Raw genomic sequence first — 23,466 nt, 5'->3', positions numbered from 1 at the left:
TTACCTAAAAAATATACACATGATTCAAGTCAGAAACAAGCACTTCCTTTGCTGACCTCATAATTAGATTTGAGATGGAAAAAGTGTCTAAAGTCGTGAAGGTACAGTTCTGGTAATGGATCACATAATGGCTGCAGCCTTTAGGTACTTTCAGGCATTGCAGTTTGCTTACCAATTAAACTTAGGAAGAAAAATATGCATATCGGACATTTCATCACAGCAAAGGACTGGAATTGTGCATAATTCCCTGGAAAGGTAATGACAGCTAAGGAATATTTGCAACAGGTTAGTGTTATCTTGTTTTATAAATCTGTATAGCGTTATTGCAGATACTTCCCTCAAAGTGTTAATTTATCATGGATTCAGTGCACTGTCTTTATGAGACCCATATCCTCAATAGCTAAGGTTGGAAGTTACTAGCTGAACAGTCAAGTGTCCTGCTTTGTCAAGTATATTATTCATAACTACTTCACCACTGTTTACCTGTTCAAAGTCTTTTAGGAAAATGCCTCTTTCCTCTTGCATGACATAATGTATGTTTTAACTTAGAAATGTTAACATGGCAAAGTGTCTTTTGAGAATCCGACCCTTAAAGTAATTCTCAAAAGATGTTTTCTTGTGTTTATTACAAATTTGTGCAACCCAGTAAGCAACTCTGTTGCAGGTTTGCTTTACACAAAAAAGCTCTATTGCACACCTTTTATAACCACATGGTGGTCTTCAGCATTTTGCCCTTTCAATACTATGAGTTTTGGTTTCCAGCATTATTTGGTTCAAGATTATGATAGTAAACTATATATATATATATATATATATATATATATATATATATATATACCTTTGCCTTATGTTACTCATGCTAATAGTATAATTCATTTCTCATACATCCATCCATAACCCATTTTTGCACACAGGGTTGGGGTGTCACTTCAACAGTGACAATCATCTAGAGCTAAGGTTCACACCACTGGGTGCTAGCCCTGATACATGTAAATTCATGGTACATTAACTAAGTGCTAAACAACTTTATTTTTGTAAGCTCCCTCAATAAATAGAAATACATGCAACTTTATGATTTACAAACATTTACAGAATACAGCTTGTTGCAATATCTGGCCATTATAAGTCACTTCAGAAAATGGAAACTCTTTCATAAAACATCCAACCTGAATATATATGAGGATTTGGAATATTTTACCACTATTAAGTTTCCTTATTGATTATGAAGAAGCATTGGGCGGTCCTTCTTTTAACCACAAAAAAAAAAAAAGTTAAGCAAACAGCCTTTGCCACCATTGTAGGCTAGTAATTTGCCTTAGCTGCAGGTGGGATAACTCTGCTCTGGCCATTTGTTGTACCACAAACCACTAGTATTCTACCCTGGATCCCTCTGATATAGAACCTACAGTCGCTATGGTCTGGGGGGTTAGCCACATCCTCTGCAGCTGTTGGGATCCCCTTAGTAAGCAAGGGAGAGCCACGCTTGTTGATCTTGGGAGAGGGAACAGGGAAGGTTTCCCTATTGTGTCAAAATGCTGTGGCCATCTCTGGGAAAGCTGCTACTGCCATTAATAAAATGTTTAGCACCATTTTCCTGTGGATGTATCTGCTCCTCCTAATTTTTTTTTTTTGATAGGAGTAGTTTACTGGTTCTAGCTCTGGGTTTAATTCAGGCTACTAATCCTTCTTTTAAAGTGGTTTCTGATAAAAGAAAGAGGGATTCCTCTGTTCCTGAAGAGATTCAAAATTCTGAATCTGAACACGAAGATGCAGTGATGGATATAGACTCTTCTCTCAAATTTCTGATTCAGACTCAGAGGAGAGCTCACACTCTGATTTTTCCTGTGGGAGTTTCTCTTTCTCTGTGATTATTGCTAGAATGTGGCAATGTTTTCAGTGGGAGACGAATTAGATTTCTCAGTCCCTCCAAAATAGTGTGAATTGTTACAGAAGGATTTTTGCAGAACATACACCACTTCCTCATGTTTTGTCTGTTTTAGAAGATGTGTCTGTTGCTGACTGCAATTTTCAGGGTTGCCAGTCAGCTGCCTTTAAAAGGGAAGTTAAGATGTATAAAGTTCTTCAGTCTTTTAAATTTTTATACACTATGCCCAAACCTGACCAATCAGCTATAACTTTAGTTGATACACTGCTACTAAGCACTTAATTAATTCCAATCCTATTCTTTCTGATAAGGATGGGAAAAGTATTGACAGGCATGGGAAAATGTATTCTTCTGCAAATTTGATTTTCAGAATTTTCAGTTGTCATTCTCACATGTTAAAGTTTATTCTAACAAACTTGAAAGTATGAGGAATGTTTTATCTGCAGTTTCTTCTTGTGAGGAAAAATCCGCTTAAAATAACTCAGTTTCTTCTATTGCACAGGTCACTACTCAGTAGTTACAGTGTGTGTGTGTGACCCTGTTGATATTTCTAGGACTGTATCCACTGATATAGGTTTGAGGTTTGCATGGCTACATTTCAGAACTTCACACATGATAAAATTTAGATTTTAACCTCTCCTTGATCAAAAAGTGGATGGAAGGGGCAAGTTTATTGAGAGAATCTCTATTTTATTTCAACCCTCGTTTCAAACTTTCCGAGGGATTTTCTATCTCCTCATCCAGTTTTGGCAAAAAAAATAAAAAACATAATAGAGAGTCTCAACAAAATACAAATAAACAGATGTTTAAGAAGAAATGGCAAGGGTTTCCAAAAAGAAATTTTGAACCTCCCAAAACCCAGAACAGTCCAACAGATCTGATTGAATTGTCAAGAGACCTTTTGACCCCCTCCCACCCTGTCCCCTTTTTTTTCTTTCAGAAAGTCTGAATCTCTGTTTTCTCTTTGACAACAGATGGGCTTTCAATGAAAATCATTTAACAAGATTACAGATGGCAGTGGGAGGAAAATCCTCCATTTCAGTGGGACATTCGTCATCTTCCAGATAAGACACTCTTGTTTGCATTGGTTTATAATTGCATGCTTTCCCAAGAAGCGATAGAACCACTTCTTCCTTCCCATGTGGGAAAGGGATTTTATTCAAGGATGTTCCTAGTGCCAAAGAAAGAAAATGCTTGGAGACCAGTTCAAGGTTTTTCTTTCCTAAACCTGTTTGTGATAGTGCCCAAATTGAAAATGATGCCACCTCACAATTTGTTACTTCTTATTTTCAAGTTTTCTGGAAAAACTAGATTTAAAAGATGCTTATCATTGCATTCCTATTCATCCACACTTTAGATGTTTTTTAAGGTTTCGTGTGTCTGGATCCCATTATCAGTTCTCTGACACTTTGGACTATCCACTGCAAGAGTGTTCACAAAGTTTCTAACTCCAGCTATAACTCAGTTTAGGCTACAGTCTGTCCACATTTTTTCATATTTAGATGAATTGTTTACCTCTGCAGAATCTTTTTCAAAGTATTAGGAATCTGTCTCTTGGTTGACAGATCTCTTGCACAAGCTTGGCTTCCAAAAGAACATTGAAAAATCTTTCTTGACTCCTTCACACAATATTGTGTTTCTGAAATGTCAACTACAACACGATTCAAAGAGCTTTTCTTCCACAACTAAAAAATAGGTCTTTATCTAGATCTATTGCTAAGGTTTTCCACTCAGACTTAAGTCAGTGCTAGGGAATACCTCAGGATTGTAAATCACATGGCATCTATGATTCTCATGATACCCCTGACAAGACTCTACATCCCAGGACTGTGGTTTTTCAGAAGAGAAATCTTTGGGGGAGACAACAGATATCCTTAATTCCAGGTTTCCCTTTTTCCTTCCCTGCTCCAAAGGGAACCAATCACTACAAACACTTTGAGCTTTGCTTGATGAAAAGTTTCAGTAGGGATAAAAGTGCAGAGGAGTGTGGACACCAAGGATAGATACAAACACACAAATAGCAAGGAGATGCTTACCATGATCAAGGTACTGAACTCTCTGAACCATTGTTGGACCCTGGGTCCTCTTCAAGTGGTTGCAGAAAATACCACATTCATATGATACATCAGCAAGCAAAGTGGAAGCAGGTCAAACCCACTTTGCAGACTAGTCATGTTAGCTGGGGTATTGCTTTATAGCACAATTTCATCCTGCAAGCCTCCTACACTCTGTCAGAGCAAAACTGTGTGGCAGACAAACTAAGCGGAACCAGGGCATACCCTCACAAATAGAAAATAAATCAATGAATCTTCTAAGATTTGATCCATCTGTGGGGGGGTCCTCAAGTAGACTGCTTTGCCTCCTCTCTTAACAATCAGCTTGCAAGAGTTTGTGCCAGGGCTTCATGCAACAAAGCCTGGAAGACAGAAATCCTTTCATTCCCTTGGAGAGAAATGTTCCTGCATGCTTTTCTTCTGTTTCAACTGATATACAGGGTACTTCTAAAGATTCAGAAGAAATCCCCCAAGATCATTGTGATGACTGTCTTCTGGTCCAGGCAACTGTGGTTCTCCATTCTTTGGAAAATGGCCAGGGGCAATCACCACAACCTTTCTCATAGACTGGATTTACTCAGACAAGAACAGGGGTGTTTTATGCACCCCAACAACAATCATTTTCAATTGACTGGCGGCAAGAAGGCCTGCTACTAGAAAATCGTATATTACAAAATGGAAGAGGATTACTAGTTGGTGTCAACAACATAACCAGCACCAATTTAGGGCTAGTTTTCTCTGGTTCTACAATATTTGTGAGTGTTAGTATCCTATGGCCTTTTTTATTCCTCTATCAATGTTCATTTATTGGCCATTTCAACATGTATGCCCATGGATCCTCCATTTTTCAATGCAGTTTCATGTCAAAATGTTCTTTAAAGGGCCTTTGCTTAAGAGGATTCCAAAAAAAAAAAAAAAACGATGGGCCTTCCTTGGGATATTAATTTTGCATTAGAGAAGCTAACACTTGCTCATTTTGAAAAAGGTAATCTAGCTGACATGAGGTTCTTAACATGGAAACAGTTTTACTGCTTGGTCTGACCTCTGCAAGAAGGGTATTTGAGTTGCAGGCCATTTTGGTGAGCCAACCCCATCTCATTTCCTTAGGGACCGGCTTTCTTTGAGAACTAATCCTTCTTCTATGCCTGGATTGGTATCCAAGTTTATTTTAGCCCAAACTATCCATCTCCCATTTTCTTTCCTGAACCTAAAATGAGGGGAAAAGGATATTGCATACCCTGAATGTCCACAGACAACTCAGGTACTATCTTAATAGAACTAAATCTTTCATATTTTCAGATCAGTTGTTCATTTCTTGTAAAGGGAAGAAGAACCTGTGTCAAAACAGAATATTTCAAAATTGTTGTCTAAGGCTATTACCTTTTGTTTTACTCACCATAACAAACTGTTCCAGACAGGATCAAGGCCCATTCTAAGTCCTTGGCTTCATCTATGGCTTTTTGGAAAGGATTGGATTCTAGATGTATTCTGGAAGCAGCTACATGGTTCTCTTGCACATACTTTTACAAAGCACTATATGCTTGATTTTTTTCTTTAGATCCAGATGAAGTTGTGCTAGAAGCATTCTCCAGGAGCATCTATATTCTTCTCCTTCCATCTCCCAAATGTAGTTAGCTAAGCTAATCTTCTGCAGCAATGTTCAATATGATGAACATAGTACAGTTGTGTAAGTTAAACTTACTATAACAGATGTTTGAATGATCACCGCTGCACTAATGTCGTTAATGAAGATGAAATTAGACTCTTTCTCAACATCCCCCTTGTTTTTTGTGTATTTATTATGTCTGAATATGGATATCTATATATATATATTTTGTTCCTAGCATTAGGCTCAGCCTTCTTCTCTCTGCTGGCAGGAAAGGGCTGAAGGACTTCATCCCAAAACTTTTAGTCAGCTCAGCTCAAGCTGGTTGACTGGGTGCTCTGAAGATGCCCTGAACCTTTAGAACTTGGTTGGATGTTACATCCTTGGCATGATAATAACCCATATAGCTGAGACTACTGTTATCAGCAAAAAGCCAACAAGGACCAAGACAGCTAAAACCATAAATTTAATTGTAAAGTATAAAAGATAAGCGCTTTCGGACAATTCCTTCATCAGATCAAAGAACAAAGTGTGTTTAACTGTTTTAAGTAACAGTTGATCAATCACTGGCTCAAGGCTGCACCACACCTCTTTCTTGTTTTTCAGAGCTCTTGCTTATAGCAATAAAATCCCTTGTTAGTTTTCTGGTTTTTGGTACAGTTTTCTGTTTTTAATCATTTGCACCTTGTTGTCATAATGTGTCAGGTTACAAAAAAGTTAATCAGGTCTAGAGGCGTATTGTCCACCTTTAAATTGTGCTTCTATATTTTATTGATTTTAAATAAGGACATATTTTTGTTTGGCCTAAGAATGAATCCAAAAGAGACAAACCTGCCAAAACCGCAGCTATGGGCTCCATGGTGAACCACAGCAGCAGTAAAGAGGCTAAGTCAACTGGTACACCTAAAACATCTGTGAATGAATTACCAACTGAAAAGGAAAAGAAGCAAGGAGAAGCAACTGAACTAATAGATGTTTCACAAGTAGTAAAGAGGAAAAACACAGTTGTTGTTCAAGCAGAAATACATGGTCCAGACTATGATTCACTAGGTGCTAAACCTAAAGAAACAACAATGTCTCACTTGTTTTTTTCCATGCTCCCACAACCCATAAAATAAAGAATAAAACACAACAGGCAAAGATCTCCCACCAGAGGGCACAAGAGGAGAAAGATGTCAACTTAGAATTTAACCAGAACTGACTGGTATACAATTTATCGAACTATGTCGTTAATGAAGATGAAATTAGACTGCTGAATAAAGGACTATCATTTGTTCCTGCAGCACCTTCTAAACTGAGTGATGTCATATTTGACCTTAGACTGTTTGCTAGAAATACATTACTCAAAGTTATGTATAAGGAAGATAGGCATGGCATATCCAATACTTTGAGAAAACCCAGTTCATTTATGCCTTCAGTGCATCCTGTAATGGATTTATTCTTGAATGTATGTGAAAGAGAACTTTCTGAATATATGAACTCACAACATTCACATAGTTTTTATAACTTAACAAAGGAAGAAAGACAAGCTCTTCATGAATTAATGGCCAATAAGGAACCATTAGACCAGCAGACAAGGGAGGCGCAGTTGTTATTCTCAATTATGAGTGGTACACATTAAGAATGGAAGAGATGCTTTGCTCAGTCTCTACCTATGAAGTGATAGAAGAAGCCATGGCAAAGGATATAAAAAGACATATAAAGAATACTTTGGAAGATCTCTGTGCTATGCAAATTATTACCGAGTTGCATCAGTATTTTTTAGTTGAACATTCAGTGATTCCTGTCATTAATGGACTCCCAAAGATACACAAGGATCAACACAATCCCACATTGAGACTAATAGTGGCAGGTAGTGGGTGGTCTACCGAGCCAATGTCAATATGGATAGAGAAGCAATTGAAACCAGCTCTATGCAAAGCACCAGCTGTGCTTAAAGATGCACCTCAATTTTTGAATGTGCTATTTGAGTCTGTGGATGCAAACAGGGCTACAACTAGTTTTTTATTTGTAACCCTTGATGTCAACAACTTGTTTACCATTATTCCTAATGCACATGGTATACAAGCAGTTAAATATTTCTTGAGTAAACACAACATCCATGATGACAGTATGATACATAGAATCTGTCTGCTACTACAATTGGTTCTGGAAAATAACATCTTTATGTTTTAAGAGAAGATTGATGAAAACAAGGAGTTGAATGACTGCCAGTGAAATACAGCAGTGATATGAAAAGATATCTACAATATTGTGAGAAATAACTGGAAAATGTTAGCTAACAATGCTGAACTTTGATTGATAGTGGGCAACTTCCCTAAGTTTTTGTATAAACAGAACAAATATCTTAAGCAACTTCTAAACAAAACAACTACCAGCTTCAATACAAAGTTGCTTGCAAGTGAAAGGGTCGGGACTTTAGTTTTCGGCGATGCAAGGCTTATAAAGAAATATCTAAAAACAATACTTTCATACACCCGATTAAGGGATAAGATACCATCCTAAACTCTATGCTGATTGTTGCTCTTGTAATGTGATGTATCTTGCCAAATGTGGATCCTGTACTTTGGTTTATGTGGGTAAAATTATCAGAAGATTAAAAGACTGCATACTGCAGCACATAAGTGACATTAGACTTAGTAAAAATACTAGTGCTTTATATCAGCACAAGTTAAATAAACCTGAACATAACTTTACTTTCATGGTACTACAGTTATGTGAACCAGATAGAAGAGGGGGTGATATATATAATTGAACAGATGTGGCAGAAGTCCATTGGATAGTAGATTTACAAGCTCATAAACACCCGGGGTTGAATGGATATCTTCCCCTAAAACGTGTCTTCCCCTAAAACCCATTTTGAGAGGACGCAAGTTTAGGCACTGAAATGGTTAACTTGCTATAAGCAAGAGCTCTGAAAAAGAGGAAAGAGGTGTGGTGCAGCTTTGAGTATGTGATTAGTCAAGTGTTACTTAAAACAAACTTAGAAACAACGAACACCAAAACCAAGTAAAAATATATGAAGAGGATCACCAAAGGAACACTGCATTACTAAATCCAGAAAATTTATTGAAAAAAGTTAAGCGCTTTTGTCAAAATCACAAGACTTCATCAGAACAAAAACAAACAGAAAATGCCATATTTAAATACCCTAACCCTTACAGCCATTGGTTGACAAAGCAAACATCATTTTCTGTAAAAATAATTAAGCAGTTTAAAAAGACAGTAACACATAATCACAGTAACTGCCCACTACAACACACCAATTGCCACCCACCAACCACATAGACATTAATGTATTGCGTATTGAAGTATGATTTAAAACACAGATCTTGTGTAAAATCATATAAAAAAGCTGATTTTAATTTTATTGCAGAACTAATGGATAACTTGTCATTGAGCCCAGGTGGTTGACATGCATTTAATTTAATCTGCCACTTGAGCTCTAAATATTCCAGGAAGTCATCACCGGGTCCCCCTCATGGACCCTGGATGATATGGTCTTATTTTGGCATGTTGGTGAGAAGATCAACAAAAGGTTGGGGGAAAAACCTCTTGTGGTTTACAAAAAGGGCACCTCCTTGAAAGGCCTGGTGGAGAGGAAAATGTTAAAGGCAGGCCTTGGTGGAACTTTTAAATGTGGGAGGTGTGGACAATGCCCTTATGTATTGGACACTGATTCCATTAGAGTCAGGAACTATGGTAAAATTACTATTATTAAGAAATGTTACTGTTACACTAAGGGAGTGGTATATATTGCAACCTGTATGGTATGTGAGGGGTACTATGTGGGGAAGACAATCAGAGCCCTCAGACAAAGAATATATCAACACAACTATGATATACTAAAAAACAAAGAAACCAATGCTTTATTTAAGCATATAAAGGTACATCTGACACATTATTTTAAATTTTTTGTACTTGAACAAGTAGACCTGGGTCCACGAGGGGGGCCCGATGATGACTTTCTTGAATATTTATAGCTCAGGTGGCAGATTAAATTAAATGCATGTCAACCACCTGGGCTCAATGACAAGTTGTCCATTAGTTCTGTATTAAAACTAAAATCAGCTTTTTTATGTGATTTTATTCAAGATCTGTGTTTTAAATCATACTTCAATACACAATACATTGATGTCTATGTGGTTGGTAGGTGGCAATTGGTGTGTTGTAGTGGGCAGTTACTGTGATTATGTGTTACTGTCTTTTTAAACTGCTTAATTATTTTACAGGAAATGATGTTTGCTTGTCAACCAATGGCTGTAAGGGTTAGGGTATATAAATATGGCATTTTCTGTTTGTTCTTGTTCTGATGAAGTCTTGTGATTTTGACGAAAGCGCTTAACTTTTTTTCAATAAATTTTCTGGATTTAGTGCTGCAGTGTTCCTTTGGTGATCCTCTTCATATATTTTTACTTGTTACTTAAAACAGTTAAACACATTTTGTTCTTTGATCTGATGAAGGAATTGTCTAAAATCTCTTATCTTATAGGCTTTACAATTACATTTATGGTTTTGCTGTCTTGGACTTTTTTTTTTTTTTTGCTGCTTACATTTGTGATTTGTCTGAACCAAGGTAGACTTTTATCCTTTGTTTGCTGGGTTTTCTCCACTAAGACTACTGTTATGGCAAGTTAAACTTACACAGCTATCTGAAAAATAGTTATTACAATTGTGGTATTTACTACTATCTTTATTTGGTATATTACTTGTTTTTATTTGTTTATAAGCGGTGGTGCAGTGGTAGCGTTGTTGCCTCACAGCAAGAGGTTCTCCCATTCGATTCTCGGCTTGGGTTGGGAGTGCCTTCTGTGTGGAGTCTGCATGTCCTCCCCATCGTCGAGTGGGCATTCGAAAGACATGCGTTAAATGGGTGTGCCTTCGTTGAAGGTTGGGCGTTGGGCTGGCAACTCGTTACCATAAAAAAAAAACTGCCAATCATTAGTGGACCGGAGTTCTGCTGTGTCGACCCCTAACCGGGAAAAACCAAAAGACAAACAACAACAACTTGTTTTTATTTGTTTATTTTATTATTCGATAAGCCAAACATTTGAAATGTGGAAGAAAACCATGTGAATTCAGAGGAATTGGTAAGATAAAAGGGAACATAGTTAATAACTTCCAATATGTAAATCACTTTAATAATAACTTAGAATAAAAGATGAAATGGAGCCTGTTAATCTCACATGTATACAAGACCCATAAAGTCTCTTGGCTTTCTATATTTCCATTTATTAAATAACTGCTAACATAAGACCAGGTTTGTGTTTTTTCTTAACAGTTTTCACATCACATTTATAGAAGCACTTATTGTGCATTACTCTGTTACAGGCAACAAAGGGTTAATGTAATGCACAATTTTGGGTTACTTCTAAAATATTCTTTTCTTTTTAAACAAAGTAATTCAAATATTAAATTTACTCCATTTTCCAATAAACTAAATTTTAAGATCTTATAGTCTATATTTTAAGGGTATATGCATTATTGAAAAGGTAGTATTTAAACAAAACTATTGAGTTTTATTTTTCTGCTTACTAGCCTTTACAATGCATTCTAGATCTTGCTTTAGTTTAAACAACTTTAAAATGATATATTTAAATATTTCATTGTAGTTCCTTTCTATAGTTGTATTACTTTTTTTCTCCCTTCTGAACACAATTGTTTTCTATTCAGGGTTTTTCTTCTCAATCCCAGTAAATTGACCTGTTTTAAGTAATCTAGCTGAATTTATACCATAATCAACATTAATTTTGAAAGGTTTTCAAAGATCAGCAGGCATGCACCTCATGCATTGCTTTTCATTTCTATGCACATTGCACACATTAACAAAAAATCTGTTGCTTTTAGTTCTATGCATATTGCTTTATGAAATTGCTTCTTTGACCTTTCACACCTGTTTTTTTACATAGAAAATAAGTTAACACATGGTATATTTACCATTTTATTAGCTTTATTGTGCTTGTAAAAAGACATCCAGAACTGGAAAACCTGTTACACTTTGAAAATCCACTGAACATAATGCAAAAATCCGTTAGAAAAAATGTTTCACAAATCATTTCAGACTTTCTTTAGTTTTATATATCCAGCTGCATGCAGCATTACAACTGTGAAAACCTCAACAATGGCCATTATATATGAATCATAGTGTGTACTCATGGTGGGTGCTTCATCCTGGCACCCATCGAGAGGGTTATCTTAAGATCTGTTTTCTTTCCATGCATGCTACATAATGCTAAATCACTAGTTTGGGACCATCACTCACTTCATACAGAAACATGTGGCCAGGAAAAAAAAATAAACTCCTGGCTCCTCCTTCAGAAACAATACTTCCCTTAAGTTCCTCCTGCTCCCAAAAGGGTACAGAAATATTACTGATACCCTGAGATATGCCTTCCTCTTTTCTCTCCCAGAAAGTTGGAAAATGGCATTGCTGTATTATTCCTGTCCATCTGTACCTGCCTCCATTAGTAGCCAGACTCCTATTTCAACCTAGGTCATCTAGACTATAGTTGGGGCTACTAAACCCTTTACACTATGGAGCCAGCTAAACACTTGAAAATTTTACAGAAATCAAATAATGTGTTTTTTTTACCTTTTATTTTTAATATATTATTCAACGATTTGTTATATATTATGCAATGCAACACAGGAATGCTGGATATTTATTTTTGTGTATTTCAAAGTTAATAGCAACAATCCACTCACTTTCTTGTGTGTTCGTGTATGCTGTGGACAGTGCTGTTATTCAGAACAATGTAAATAATTAGAAAAAATGAATGAAGAACGGAAGCTGATTAAGTGACCAGCACAGTGTATGCCATCATGCCATTCATCTGTCTCTGATTTTAAAGAATCCTCCTGATTTTTCCTCATACTTTTTAGTGTCCGTTATAACGTTTTTGAATTTCTAGAAGATCGCTGAGGATTAGTCAGTCAATAATGCTAGTTATTAAAGTGCAACTTCTTATTGTTCAGAAAATGCATGCTGATGCAAAATCTGTTCTATTAACTTATTTTTTATGAGAATCTGATTAACATTTTCAACTTGTTCCTAATTTTGTGCCTTTGTCTCCCCACTATTTTTGGCTTTGTCGAGATCTTTAGGAAAATAAATTGAAACGTATGCATTCCTTCACCAGTAGCACACACAGCTGTACTACTAGAATGTTGAAAGCTAATGTCCTTGCAGACAATCTTCACCTGAGCAGATACAAGTAGTAACATGTTTAGCTGTGCTAGATGAGTCCCAGTAGTTGAATGTAGTCATCAAAGCACACAGATATGTCCACTCAGGGCACAAACTTATGATTATACCAACCCATATTTGCCTTAAAATTAGACTTATTTATATAAAGAAAATCCAACACCACCGGCTGCTGTCAGAAATTATCTCCAGATCACACAGCATGGACAACCACAACCATGGCATTCATGAACCAAAAACATGAATTTGTCTTTTCTTGATTTAACTTAAAATGAATGTAATGTTCAGTCTGCTGACTGGCCAAAAGGCAGCTTTGTCCTGGATGACTGTTAACAGACTTGGAGGATGGATTTTTGGTTTACTTCTTCTCCGTTTCTGTTCTAGTGTGATGCATTTTCTTTGAGTTTATACATTTTTATTATCATGGCCTTGTATTTGTATTTACAGCTTCTGTCACTAAACTGGGATTAGTAAAAACACGACGACCATCCAAGTATTCCGAAACGTTTTAATCCACACACTAAGCGCTTTCACCATCAACACATGGCATCTGCAGAGTGAATGGAATCAAATTGTTCCCTTACTTTTATACATAATGTTAAAACAATGCTCTAATTGGCCAACGCCATAATTACATTGTTCTTAAAGAAGCATACATCAAGCTATTCAGTACAGCTTATGCACTTATAAAAGCTGTCTTGTAAAACATATACATTTCTGTTAACATTTTTCCTAATGAAAATATATATATGTATATGTGTAACATATAACAACATTTTTAAAACAACACTTTAAAACATTGCATTTTTCAAAACTTTCCTTTTTACAAAAAGTTGTATGTCAACAGTAAACAATTTTTTCCCCTTCTATATAACATTTGCCCTTTGTTTTAATATAGGTTTTAGGGAGATGTGTTCATTTAAACCAGGTGATATAAAGTCTTTTAACAAAATCTGCCATTTGTATTCCAAAAGTTCCACCTTCAGTTTTTCATCTCCCCCTCTTTCACTGAACAACACCCTATCTATAACAAAAAATACTAATCTCCTAAAATTAATACACTTCATGCTGTGTACATATAGGGCATTGTGTATGTCATGACCCTTAATAGCCCTAAGATGTTCAGCTATCCTATCTTTTAGTCTCCTAATGGTCTTCCCTACATAGTAGGCACTACAGTTGGTACACTTTGCCAAACAGACCACCTTTACTATACTGAGATTATTTGATTGTCTTCATCTCCTGTTCTTTGACAAGCTAGGAATGAAAGCACTAACATGTCAGGAATTTTGGCGAGATTGTGCTCCAGATCTAAGAGAGAAAAAACAGTTTATTAGATTATATGTCATTTGATTCATCAGTATTATTTTGTCCAACTACTGGAGTGCGTTTGCTTGTATTTGTGTGCATGAGTGTGTGCGTCTTGGTCTATTTGGGTCACAGCACAATGAACATTCCCCTAGAGTCATGCAGCAAAAGAACAGACATACACGCATACTCCACAACATAGGGTAAGGCTGTGATGCTGTGACACATACGTTGCAATGTCATTTGCACTGCTTACTTGCTGACAGCATTGTCAGGAACACAGGGCAGTCAGTGTGTTTTCCAAGTGGACAGCAGTCAGTGTGCCTATGGTTTGCTGTCATTGTGCAAGTTTCTTTGTATGAAACCAGTCAGTATTGTCCCAGGCCTTGCAGTTTCTTGCTGTCTATGGTTCTGATTTATTTTGCTATCATTGCTGCAGATGTAGTGTAATATCTATGCAGGTCAAACTGGCCTACCATGATGTGTACCCTGCTTTGCACATGCAGCAGCGATGCATACTTTAGTACTTTGTTACTCAGTCCATCACTGTGCTTGCATACTGTAACAGAGCTACCTCCTCAGTGACACACTGACCATGAGCAGTGCAGTTCTTAATATAAGCTTGTTGTTCTGTACTGGAGAAATCCTGACATGCTGTGTGTAGGCCATTTCTTGAGCCCACCTTTACAAAGCAAAACATTAAGTTTAGATGTAATGACTGTAGAAATTCAGAAACACATTCTATATCCAAGATTGTGCAGAAACTCTATGTAGCACTTTTTGACATAGGTTTTATGTCAGGTTGGTGACTTGTATAGTGTATGCCATGTTGTAAGACTTTTTCCTCCCTTTATACTGCCTCTCTCTACAATATTGCTGTTGTCTGTAACCAAATAAGTCAGTATTCAAGACTAATAATTGTCTGCTTTAACTTATTTAATGAGGTAAGTGAACTGGTGCATTGCAGATGATTTTTATGTATGACCCTGGCTACAAGGACAGATGTGACATATTTGCACAGTTTAGAGAAGGCTGCATTTTAAAAATGGAAAGAAGCCAGTATACCCAGAGAAAACTGCCACAGACACAGAGTAAATGCAAACTCCTCTCTGAAATAACCATAATACCTACAATGGTCTGAAAAAAGGTATCATTTCTCATCTGTGTTCTGGGTCTTGCTAATGGTTTATAAATCTAAAAACCATCAGGATGATGCATTATTTGCCTGTAGTGTATATAAACAGTTGGGCAAGTTTCCCTCAGGTGTTGTACTTCTGTCCTCTTTCCCCATATTTAAAGGATGCTTAAAGTCTTAACTTCTATGAACAACATTTGCAGTTTGCATTATTTGAACTATAAGATTTATTTCCTTTCTTGCCATGTTCCTTGTTTGTTGCAGATCGCTGATTTTTTCTACTACTTCCTACCATTTCTGTGCTCTTATTTGACCTAATTTTCTTGGCTTCTCTTTACTTAGATTTTTTTTTTTTGTGTGTGATTATTTCATCCTTTCTTCAGACTGATATGCTACGTTTTCTATTCTGTTTTCCATAACTTTTAAAGTATTATATTTTAATCCGTGTCAGACACTAGTACTAATGCATTACTGTGGTATCACCTGAAACAAATTAAATATTTTCCTGCCGTTATATATACATTATATAATAATACTGTGAAACTGACACAATTGATATAGAAATCAATATAGAAAAGTACCTCTAAAAAAAATGAATAGTCCCTAGTTGGGAACTCCTTTGAATCACTTTTGCATATAAACATTCAGATCAAGAATGAGGACTGACTGAAATAGTAAGGAGCAAAGTTCTTTAATTTAGAGACACTTTTTAAATATTAACACTTGTTGTGTCTTTCGGCTTATCCCGGTTAGGGGTCGCCACAGCAGAACTGCGGTCCGCTAATGTTTGGTAGTGGATTTTTACGTGCCGAGTTACCAGCCCTGATGCACAACCTTCAACGAAGGCACGCCCATTCACGTATGCCTTCACACAGAAGACGCTCTAACTGATAATCAAATGGGACAACGTCTTGCTGTGAGGTGACAATGCTACCGCAGTACCACTACTGTTAAATATTAACACTGTCTTAGAAAGCTGACAAAATAAAGATACTTAAATTATCATTTGTCTTGTGAAGTGAAAGAAGTTTGGAACTGTAAAGGCTTATTATCTGGTAATAATTCATTATTTGTTGACTCCAGCCTACTACCCTTTTTCACAGTACACTAATTTGTGGGTGGAACAGAATAAGATTTTGACTTAGAATCATGGACTTCTCTCGTTATTAGGGACAACTGAGAAACCTATGAAAAAGTCTTTAGCCCAGTTTTGTCTTTAGAGTTTGGAAAAGAGGAATCTGTGTATTGTGTGTGTGTGTGTGTGTATATATATATATATATATATATATATATATATATATATATATATATATATATATACACACACACACACACACACACACACACACACACACACACACATAATGAATGATTTTGTGATAAAGAGATGAGGGTCAAGTGAATTTATCTGGCAAGTTATATTTTACAGTTTTTACAATTATTACACTGTAGACTGTACCTAACTGGAGAATTACTCCAAATGTGATATTAGAGGTCTGCACCTTTTATTACTAGTGTTTAAATGGAAATGTGTTGCTAAAAAGTCAGGACTTCACAACAAGTGTAAGTATTGTGAATTGTTAATGACAGAGAAAATGCAAAAATGTTTCAGTAAACATAGATGGGAGAGAGAGAGAGAGAGAGAGAAAATGTGCATATTTTTCTACTAAAACCATAATTTGAGTTGTTTTTCATCAGTTAATGGCATTTGCATGTTAATGCCTCAGATCTGCTCTTCAGTTCAGTTCATAGATTTTGAAGATGTATGAGAAAAAAGTATTACCGTGCATCATTCATTTGTATTTAATTTTTGTTGGCAGAGAGCCGCAGTGACAAGGCAAAGCGCCTGTTCCGACACTACACAGTTGGATCTTATGACAGCTTTGATGCCCCCAGGTAAGAAACTCCTGCCACGTTATGATGTAGATCCCATCTGTCCAATCTGGGAATTCCTTCTATTAGCATGACACACTTTTTAATCAAGGACACTCTGAACTCATTCTTCGGTGTAGTAATGTTCAGAAAACCACAAAGTGTTGGGGGTTATAAATTTGATAAGCTTTGAACAGAAACTCAGGAATAATCAGAAATCAAACATAAAAATGTCAGAAACTCCTTGTACTTTAACAGATTGATTAGATGGATAAGAAAAAGGTAAAATGATATTTTTTAAACAAAATGGCTGGTAGAATCTGAAAGAGCTATGTGGCTTTGATTGTATAGTTTATCAACAAGACACGAATTCCAGGGTGGTTCAAAAAAGTTATCATCTGTCTGCATTCTGGTCCATTTATTTGAGCACAGTGTTATTTACAGATGTAACTGCTTCTTTGGGTTTGATTCTTGCAATCGTGTATCATCTATGTTTCTGTGATGTTGTTACAATCTTTGGAAGGTCACCACCCACCACAGACTTTGAGAAACATTTCACAATTGTTTGACATCATTCAGCCTTTGATTGGAGCTTTCCTATATATGTGTTTTACACAGTGTTTTTTTCTTTCACACTACTGATATTGTAATACAATCTGAACATATGTGACAGAAGGATTATTGTGGGTGCTAGAGTCCTAGCTCTTGACTTGTATTTTTTTTCTTTCTTTTTTTTTTTTCTGGTGGGTTATTTGTTTACATTAAAATTCATAATTATGGGGCTGTAAAGTTCCTACAATATATTTGGTTCTATATCTGTATGTCAGCGACATTATTACAGAGATTATGAATTTGTAGAGGGTAGGCAGGTGTACATTATAAGCCAATCAGATAAGACAAATCATATAATGCCAGTATGAACGATTCTTTGGGAAGATGCATAACCATTCCACAGATATTACCAGAGAATAGCACATTTGTTTCAGTTAAATAAACTTAATCTTTCTTGTTCTGACAATGGGTTAATTGAATGCCTGTAGTAATTTTCAGACTATCATGATGGGTGGAATTCACGCTGAGGTCTTTTAGAATGTGCATCTTTACTGAAGTTTCATGCTTTAGAGTTTTAAATGTTCATGCAGAACTTGCTTAAAATGTGCTTTCCTTATTGATATTCATGTCAGCATTATTTAAATGTTTGTTTTATGTTATAAAGAGTTACATGAAGTTTTCCAGTACAGTATGTGTATTGTTCCTCAAAGTGCCTTGTTTCTTCTGAAGCATTATATTTACGTGGAAGTAAATATAAAATATCTTTGAAAAAGAAGGCTGTGCAGATCTAACAGTGTTTCTGCAGACACGCTAATTCCTTCCCTTCTCATGTTTAGGCAGAGAGATCTGAAATATATGTGATGCATCTTGGCAAAACATTAACATTAGATGGTATGGCTCATTCCTATTTCTAATGATACAATCTCACTAGAAATTACTCTTGTTTGCTGTGTTAATTTATAATTTGTAAAGATATTGTTTACTCGTTTACATTACTTGTGATTACTTTACACATTTTACCTAGTGTCTGAGATTATGAATAGAAAGGATACTAGCACCTGTTGTCTTACTATATTATCAAATATATACATAAATATAACTCTCACAGCATATTGTAATTAACTCCTGTACTTATACCAGTCCTTCAGAATTTATATTCCAGCATCTTGGAACATTCCTGTTCAACTTTCTCTTTTCTGGATCACTAACTGATAGTATAACACCCAATACATCACTTCTCGGATCCTGTCATTCAGTATCACTAACTGCATTATCATATTGTTGTAGATACATGCATAGATTAAAACCTGCTGTAAGACTCAATGACAGCATCCAGTCTTACTGCATTAACCTCTTTCTCAGCATAATGTAAAATCTGCACTAGGGCAAGATGATCTTCTCCTGGGAGAGGTGCCATATCATGGTGTGACTGCACCTGCCATTAATAAATGAATGCATGCTGTCCCATAATTATACCTTACTGACTATCTCTTAGCAAACAGAGTTTTTTTTTTTTTTTTGAACAGCAGTCAGTCATTTTATCCTTGTTGTATATATCACATGGTTAGGGCTCTTTTTTCCCAGGATTTGGACATTTACTATAAAGAAAAATTATATTTATGTGTGTAGAGATCTGTTTATATTTACAGCAGAAGTCACATTTTATGGCTTTTTTCAAGGATTTTGGTTGTTGTGTGGTGGAAATGTGAGGTCCATGTAAGGATATTGTTTTCTTGTACAATTGGTCATATGGTTTGGGTCTTTTTTCACCTAAATTTGAACTGACATTTGATAGAAACACATGGTGCATACTCTGTTTGTTTATTCAGGATACTGTTTATCCTTGCAGAATAAATCCACATTTTTTTCTGCATTTCTCCTCTTAATTGGTGGAATGGTAAGGCTGACACTATGTTTATCTGTATCTGACTATTAGAAAATAGGGCAGTTTTGGATAGCAAACATAACATCTGAAAACAATGAATACTGACCACTTTATAGTAACCTGAACTTGTTAGTGAGGAGAGTGAAAGAAGTTTACTCAGACTTGAGCTGTAAGCGTATCATTCTACATGTATAAAGTTGTTAAGATTTCTTTTTCAGAACATAATGTATGCACTATGAAGAACGGATAACGTTTGACTTTAGCTATTCTGCATTTCTAATAACTGAATGTAACCTTAAAAGCAAAGCCCATTCCCAGTAAAGTGTAAGGTGGCTGATGTGTATCTCATGTTTGTGGAAAGGAAAGCCAAATGCAAGTATTAGGCATTTCAATCTGAATTATGAGTTTCCTGATTGTGAGATCTAAAATGTAACAGGACATGACCTGCATCAGTCAAAATGAGCTGTATTAAAGTCTAATATAACTGGACGTGTAATGAAACTCCAATACCTAAATGATCTAGAAAAACATTTAACAATTATGTAAAAGCATTACATTTTTGGGGATGTCAATAACATGTATAATTTACTGGGATTGCATTGTGCTACAAAATGTTAGCAGGTAATGAAGGGATTTGTATTTCTAAGAAAATCAAAGAGTACATATCACAGCTAAAACATTCCTGGGGATGCTGCTTTGTTCTTTGACATGTGTACCTAATTTAAAAATAGAACTGCTTCTGTATCTTTGTACTAGGTGTCTAGAGGGAACACATTATTATTTTTGTACGTGTGTGTGTGTGTGTGTGTGTGTGTGTGTGTGTGTGTAGTAAATCTGCAGGATAATATACAAGATGAACTCTGAATTTGCTGAAGCAAAAAAGTATACTTTGTTTTCAAATAGTGAGCAAATGGGGATTCTGAAGTATCAATTTTGACATAAAAATAACATTTATTTTTCAAAATGAATTACAACCAATACAACTTTGAACATTATCATTTTAAACTTTTATTACAACAGTTTGGAAAACGTTTTTAAAGACAATTAGGATGCTTTACTAAGGCAATATATTATTTTACATTATCCCACTAAGCAAGAAAATATAATTCATCTGTAAGTCAGTATAAGTAAAGAATTACCCTGAGTGAAGAAATATGATTGTAACAGAACTAATGAGATGAAAAACAATACATCCTTTCATTTCTGCTTTAGAAATTGAATTATTTTGTTTAGTCCAATTTTATTAGCACTGTTTTTATCAAAACTGTATTGCTGAAAGCTGTTTTACTAGTTTGGTTTATGGTTAGTTTCAAAGTTAATAGCTGGAAGAGGTATGTTCATTTAGGTATGCAATTTTGTGGCATTTTGATGTGAATATTTTATATTTTTGAACAATTTGTGCAATTCAGCTTGTATTTTTTTTCAGTGATGCACTGCAGGTTGCATGGGAGAATCGATTTTATATAGAGCATTGTTCATCCTTTCCTTCCTCTACAGTTGTGCAGTGGTAGAGGAAACATGTTTAAGTAAGGGGATGAAGAGGATGACTCCCTCTGTCTTGGAGTATACAAAATGAATTCTGAAAAAAATATTATTTTGTATATTTCTATGTTCTTTCAGTGAATGTGGTTTTCTTTTTAGTGTATGCTGTTTGGGACATTTACCCCCCTCCCCAATTTATCATAATCATGGTTGCAAGAGAACAGGGACCTATCAGTTCAAGCAGGAGGCATAAGGCAGAGAACTATTCTTGGATGAGATACCCTTCTATTGTAAAATACACACACTTGTGGTACAACCACACATACACACATCTAAGGGAAACTTAAAAAATTACCAGTTTCCCTATTACCATATCTATGAGATATAAAAAGAGCCTGGCAACCCCAACAAAATCCCACATGAACACAGAGGACATGCTGACTCAACTGGGAACCAAACTAGAAAACAAATACTGAGGCACCAATACTAAAGACAGAACCAAAACGGATTACTGTGGTTATCATTTTTTTTTTTAACTTTAATGAAAACAACATTATGAATGGGAACCGACTTGAAACCCAAATAAAAATAAAAAGAATGTATTGCTCCACACCTGTGTTGTATTGAGTAAAATAGTTAAATATATATTAAAACTCATAAACTTCCAGATAAGCAGTTTTATCAAATAACATTGACTTCATCAGTCTCTGAAAAACATTCCATTTTACATAATTAAATACTAAAAATTTTATGATGTTATAAAAATGGATTACATGGGTTTTTAACAAAAATATATGTATATACATATATGAATAAAACATAATAGTCTACTGTCATTCTAAATGTTAAAAACATCATTTCTTCCTAGTTCTCTGTTTTTTTAAATAATATATGAAATTAATATGATCATTTAAACCAAAACCATTGCATCTAATCTAACTTGCCATTCAGAGGCCTTAATATCTTTAATATCCAAAATACTTTTGGCATCAGCACCTCTTATTTCTGGTTATATAGCATGAATATACAAAATAAATCTTTAAAACTTATCAGTTTCCGGGTCTATATTATATGAACGAAGGTTCCTAATATTGAACTCTCTAAAGAGCGAAAATGCCGGACCTCAAACTCATTGTGGGTGGCTGTGCCCTCCCCCCACTAAATATATATACCAGCTCCAAGATTGCACTACAGTGAGGAAAGGGCAAATATTCCAACCTTCACTGTACTGCGATCCCACAAGAAGCACTTCGAGATCCGGCATTTTCGCACTTCAGAGCGTTCGATATGAACTTTCATTCATATAATTTAAACCCAGTTTTTCTTATGCTTGAACAAAGCATTTTTATTTTCTCCCTTTTTTGATAACATGACAATGGTCATACATTTTGACCTTGAGTGTCCTAGTGGTACTCTCTCTCTCTCTGTCTCTCTCTCTCTCTCTCTATATATATATATATATATATATATATATATATATATATATATATATATCAATCAAATGCTTAGTGTCACACTCACAATACTTAGCAGATGAATAACTCTTCTCTATATCAGCACAAAAAACTGAAGGAATATTTGAAGTACATTTGCATTTATAGCATATATTATAGGCAAAAGTACCTTTGATCTTTAAATAACTGGACTTAATTTTTTCTCTGTGTTTTACTTTTTTCATATTCATTTTTTAAAGGTCCTATTCCTTTTATTAATAAATAAGGCTTCTCCCCAGTTATACTTTTTAACAACAGGGTCACCTACAAGTACACGCCATTTATTGGATATAATGTCCTTAATGACTGGGGTATCTAATGAAAATGTTAATATAAGGATCGTAGAATATTTATTATTATCATTATTTACCTTGGTCTCACCCCACTCCCCTTGTGAATACTGGCAAATCAAAAGTATTTTCCTCACTTCAGCTATTGCTTTGTCAGTATCCTCGATCATTTGCAATGGATAACCACTGTCAACAAATTTCTTTTCCAAGATATTAATTTTTCCTCAAAATCTTCTTCTTAGGTTGAATGTCTACTGACCATAATCATTTATCCCTTGACAATGTTCTTTTTTGATATGTTAGATGCATAATTAAAAATGAAATATAGCATTGTCCAACAAAGTAAACCAGTCCAGTGAACAAAGGAAAAGTGTATCAAAAACAATCCAATAGTAAAAAAGAAAATACACCTTCCAAACACAGACAGTAAAATATATAAGAAACCATTTAATAAATGTGAGTGTTTTCATGCCTTCACAATGCACTTCTTCAGACATAGTGCAATACATATACTCCATCATATAGTCCATCTCTTGAAATAACAATTAGAATAATTCATCACTTAATTAAACAATTAAAATCAATGGCATAATCTATGTGCCTTCATCAGAAGTTTTAAAGGCACATTTGCATTTAAACTAGGAGGTCTATGTGCCTTTAAACTGGTTATCCATCTAACCTCTGATACTTCCACCTTATT

The 23,466-nt window shown here is 35.4% G+C and overlaps 1 protein-coding gene across 1 annotated transcript in view; it reads left to right on the top strand.

The window, feature by feature from the left end:
- The window catches only part of SHANK1 (SH3 and multiple ankyrin repeat domains 1), a 3,668,399-nt gene that overhangs the window by 1,989,859 nt on the left and 1,655,074 nt on the right, over positions 1–23,466 (top strand). The window contains exon 13 of the mRNA XM_044059396.1: positions 17,013–17,088. Within this exon, the coding sequence (XP_043915331.1) occupies positions 17,013–17,088 (76 nt within the window). The remainder of the gene's footprint in view (positions 1–17,012; positions 17,089–23,466) is intronic.

The sequence above is a fragment of the Protopterus annectens genome, chromosome 17.part0, assembly GCF_019279795.1.
Source record: "Protopterus annectens isolate FY-2018-M chromosome 17.part0, PAN1.0, whole genome shotgun sequence".
NCBI classification, from domain to species: domain Eukaryota; kingdom Metazoa; phylum Chordata; order Ceratodontiformes; family Protopteridae; genus Protopterus; species Protopterus annectens.
The sequence above is the reverse complement of the archived record's forward strand: the minus strand, read 5'-3'. Positions and strand labels throughout refer to the sequence as shown.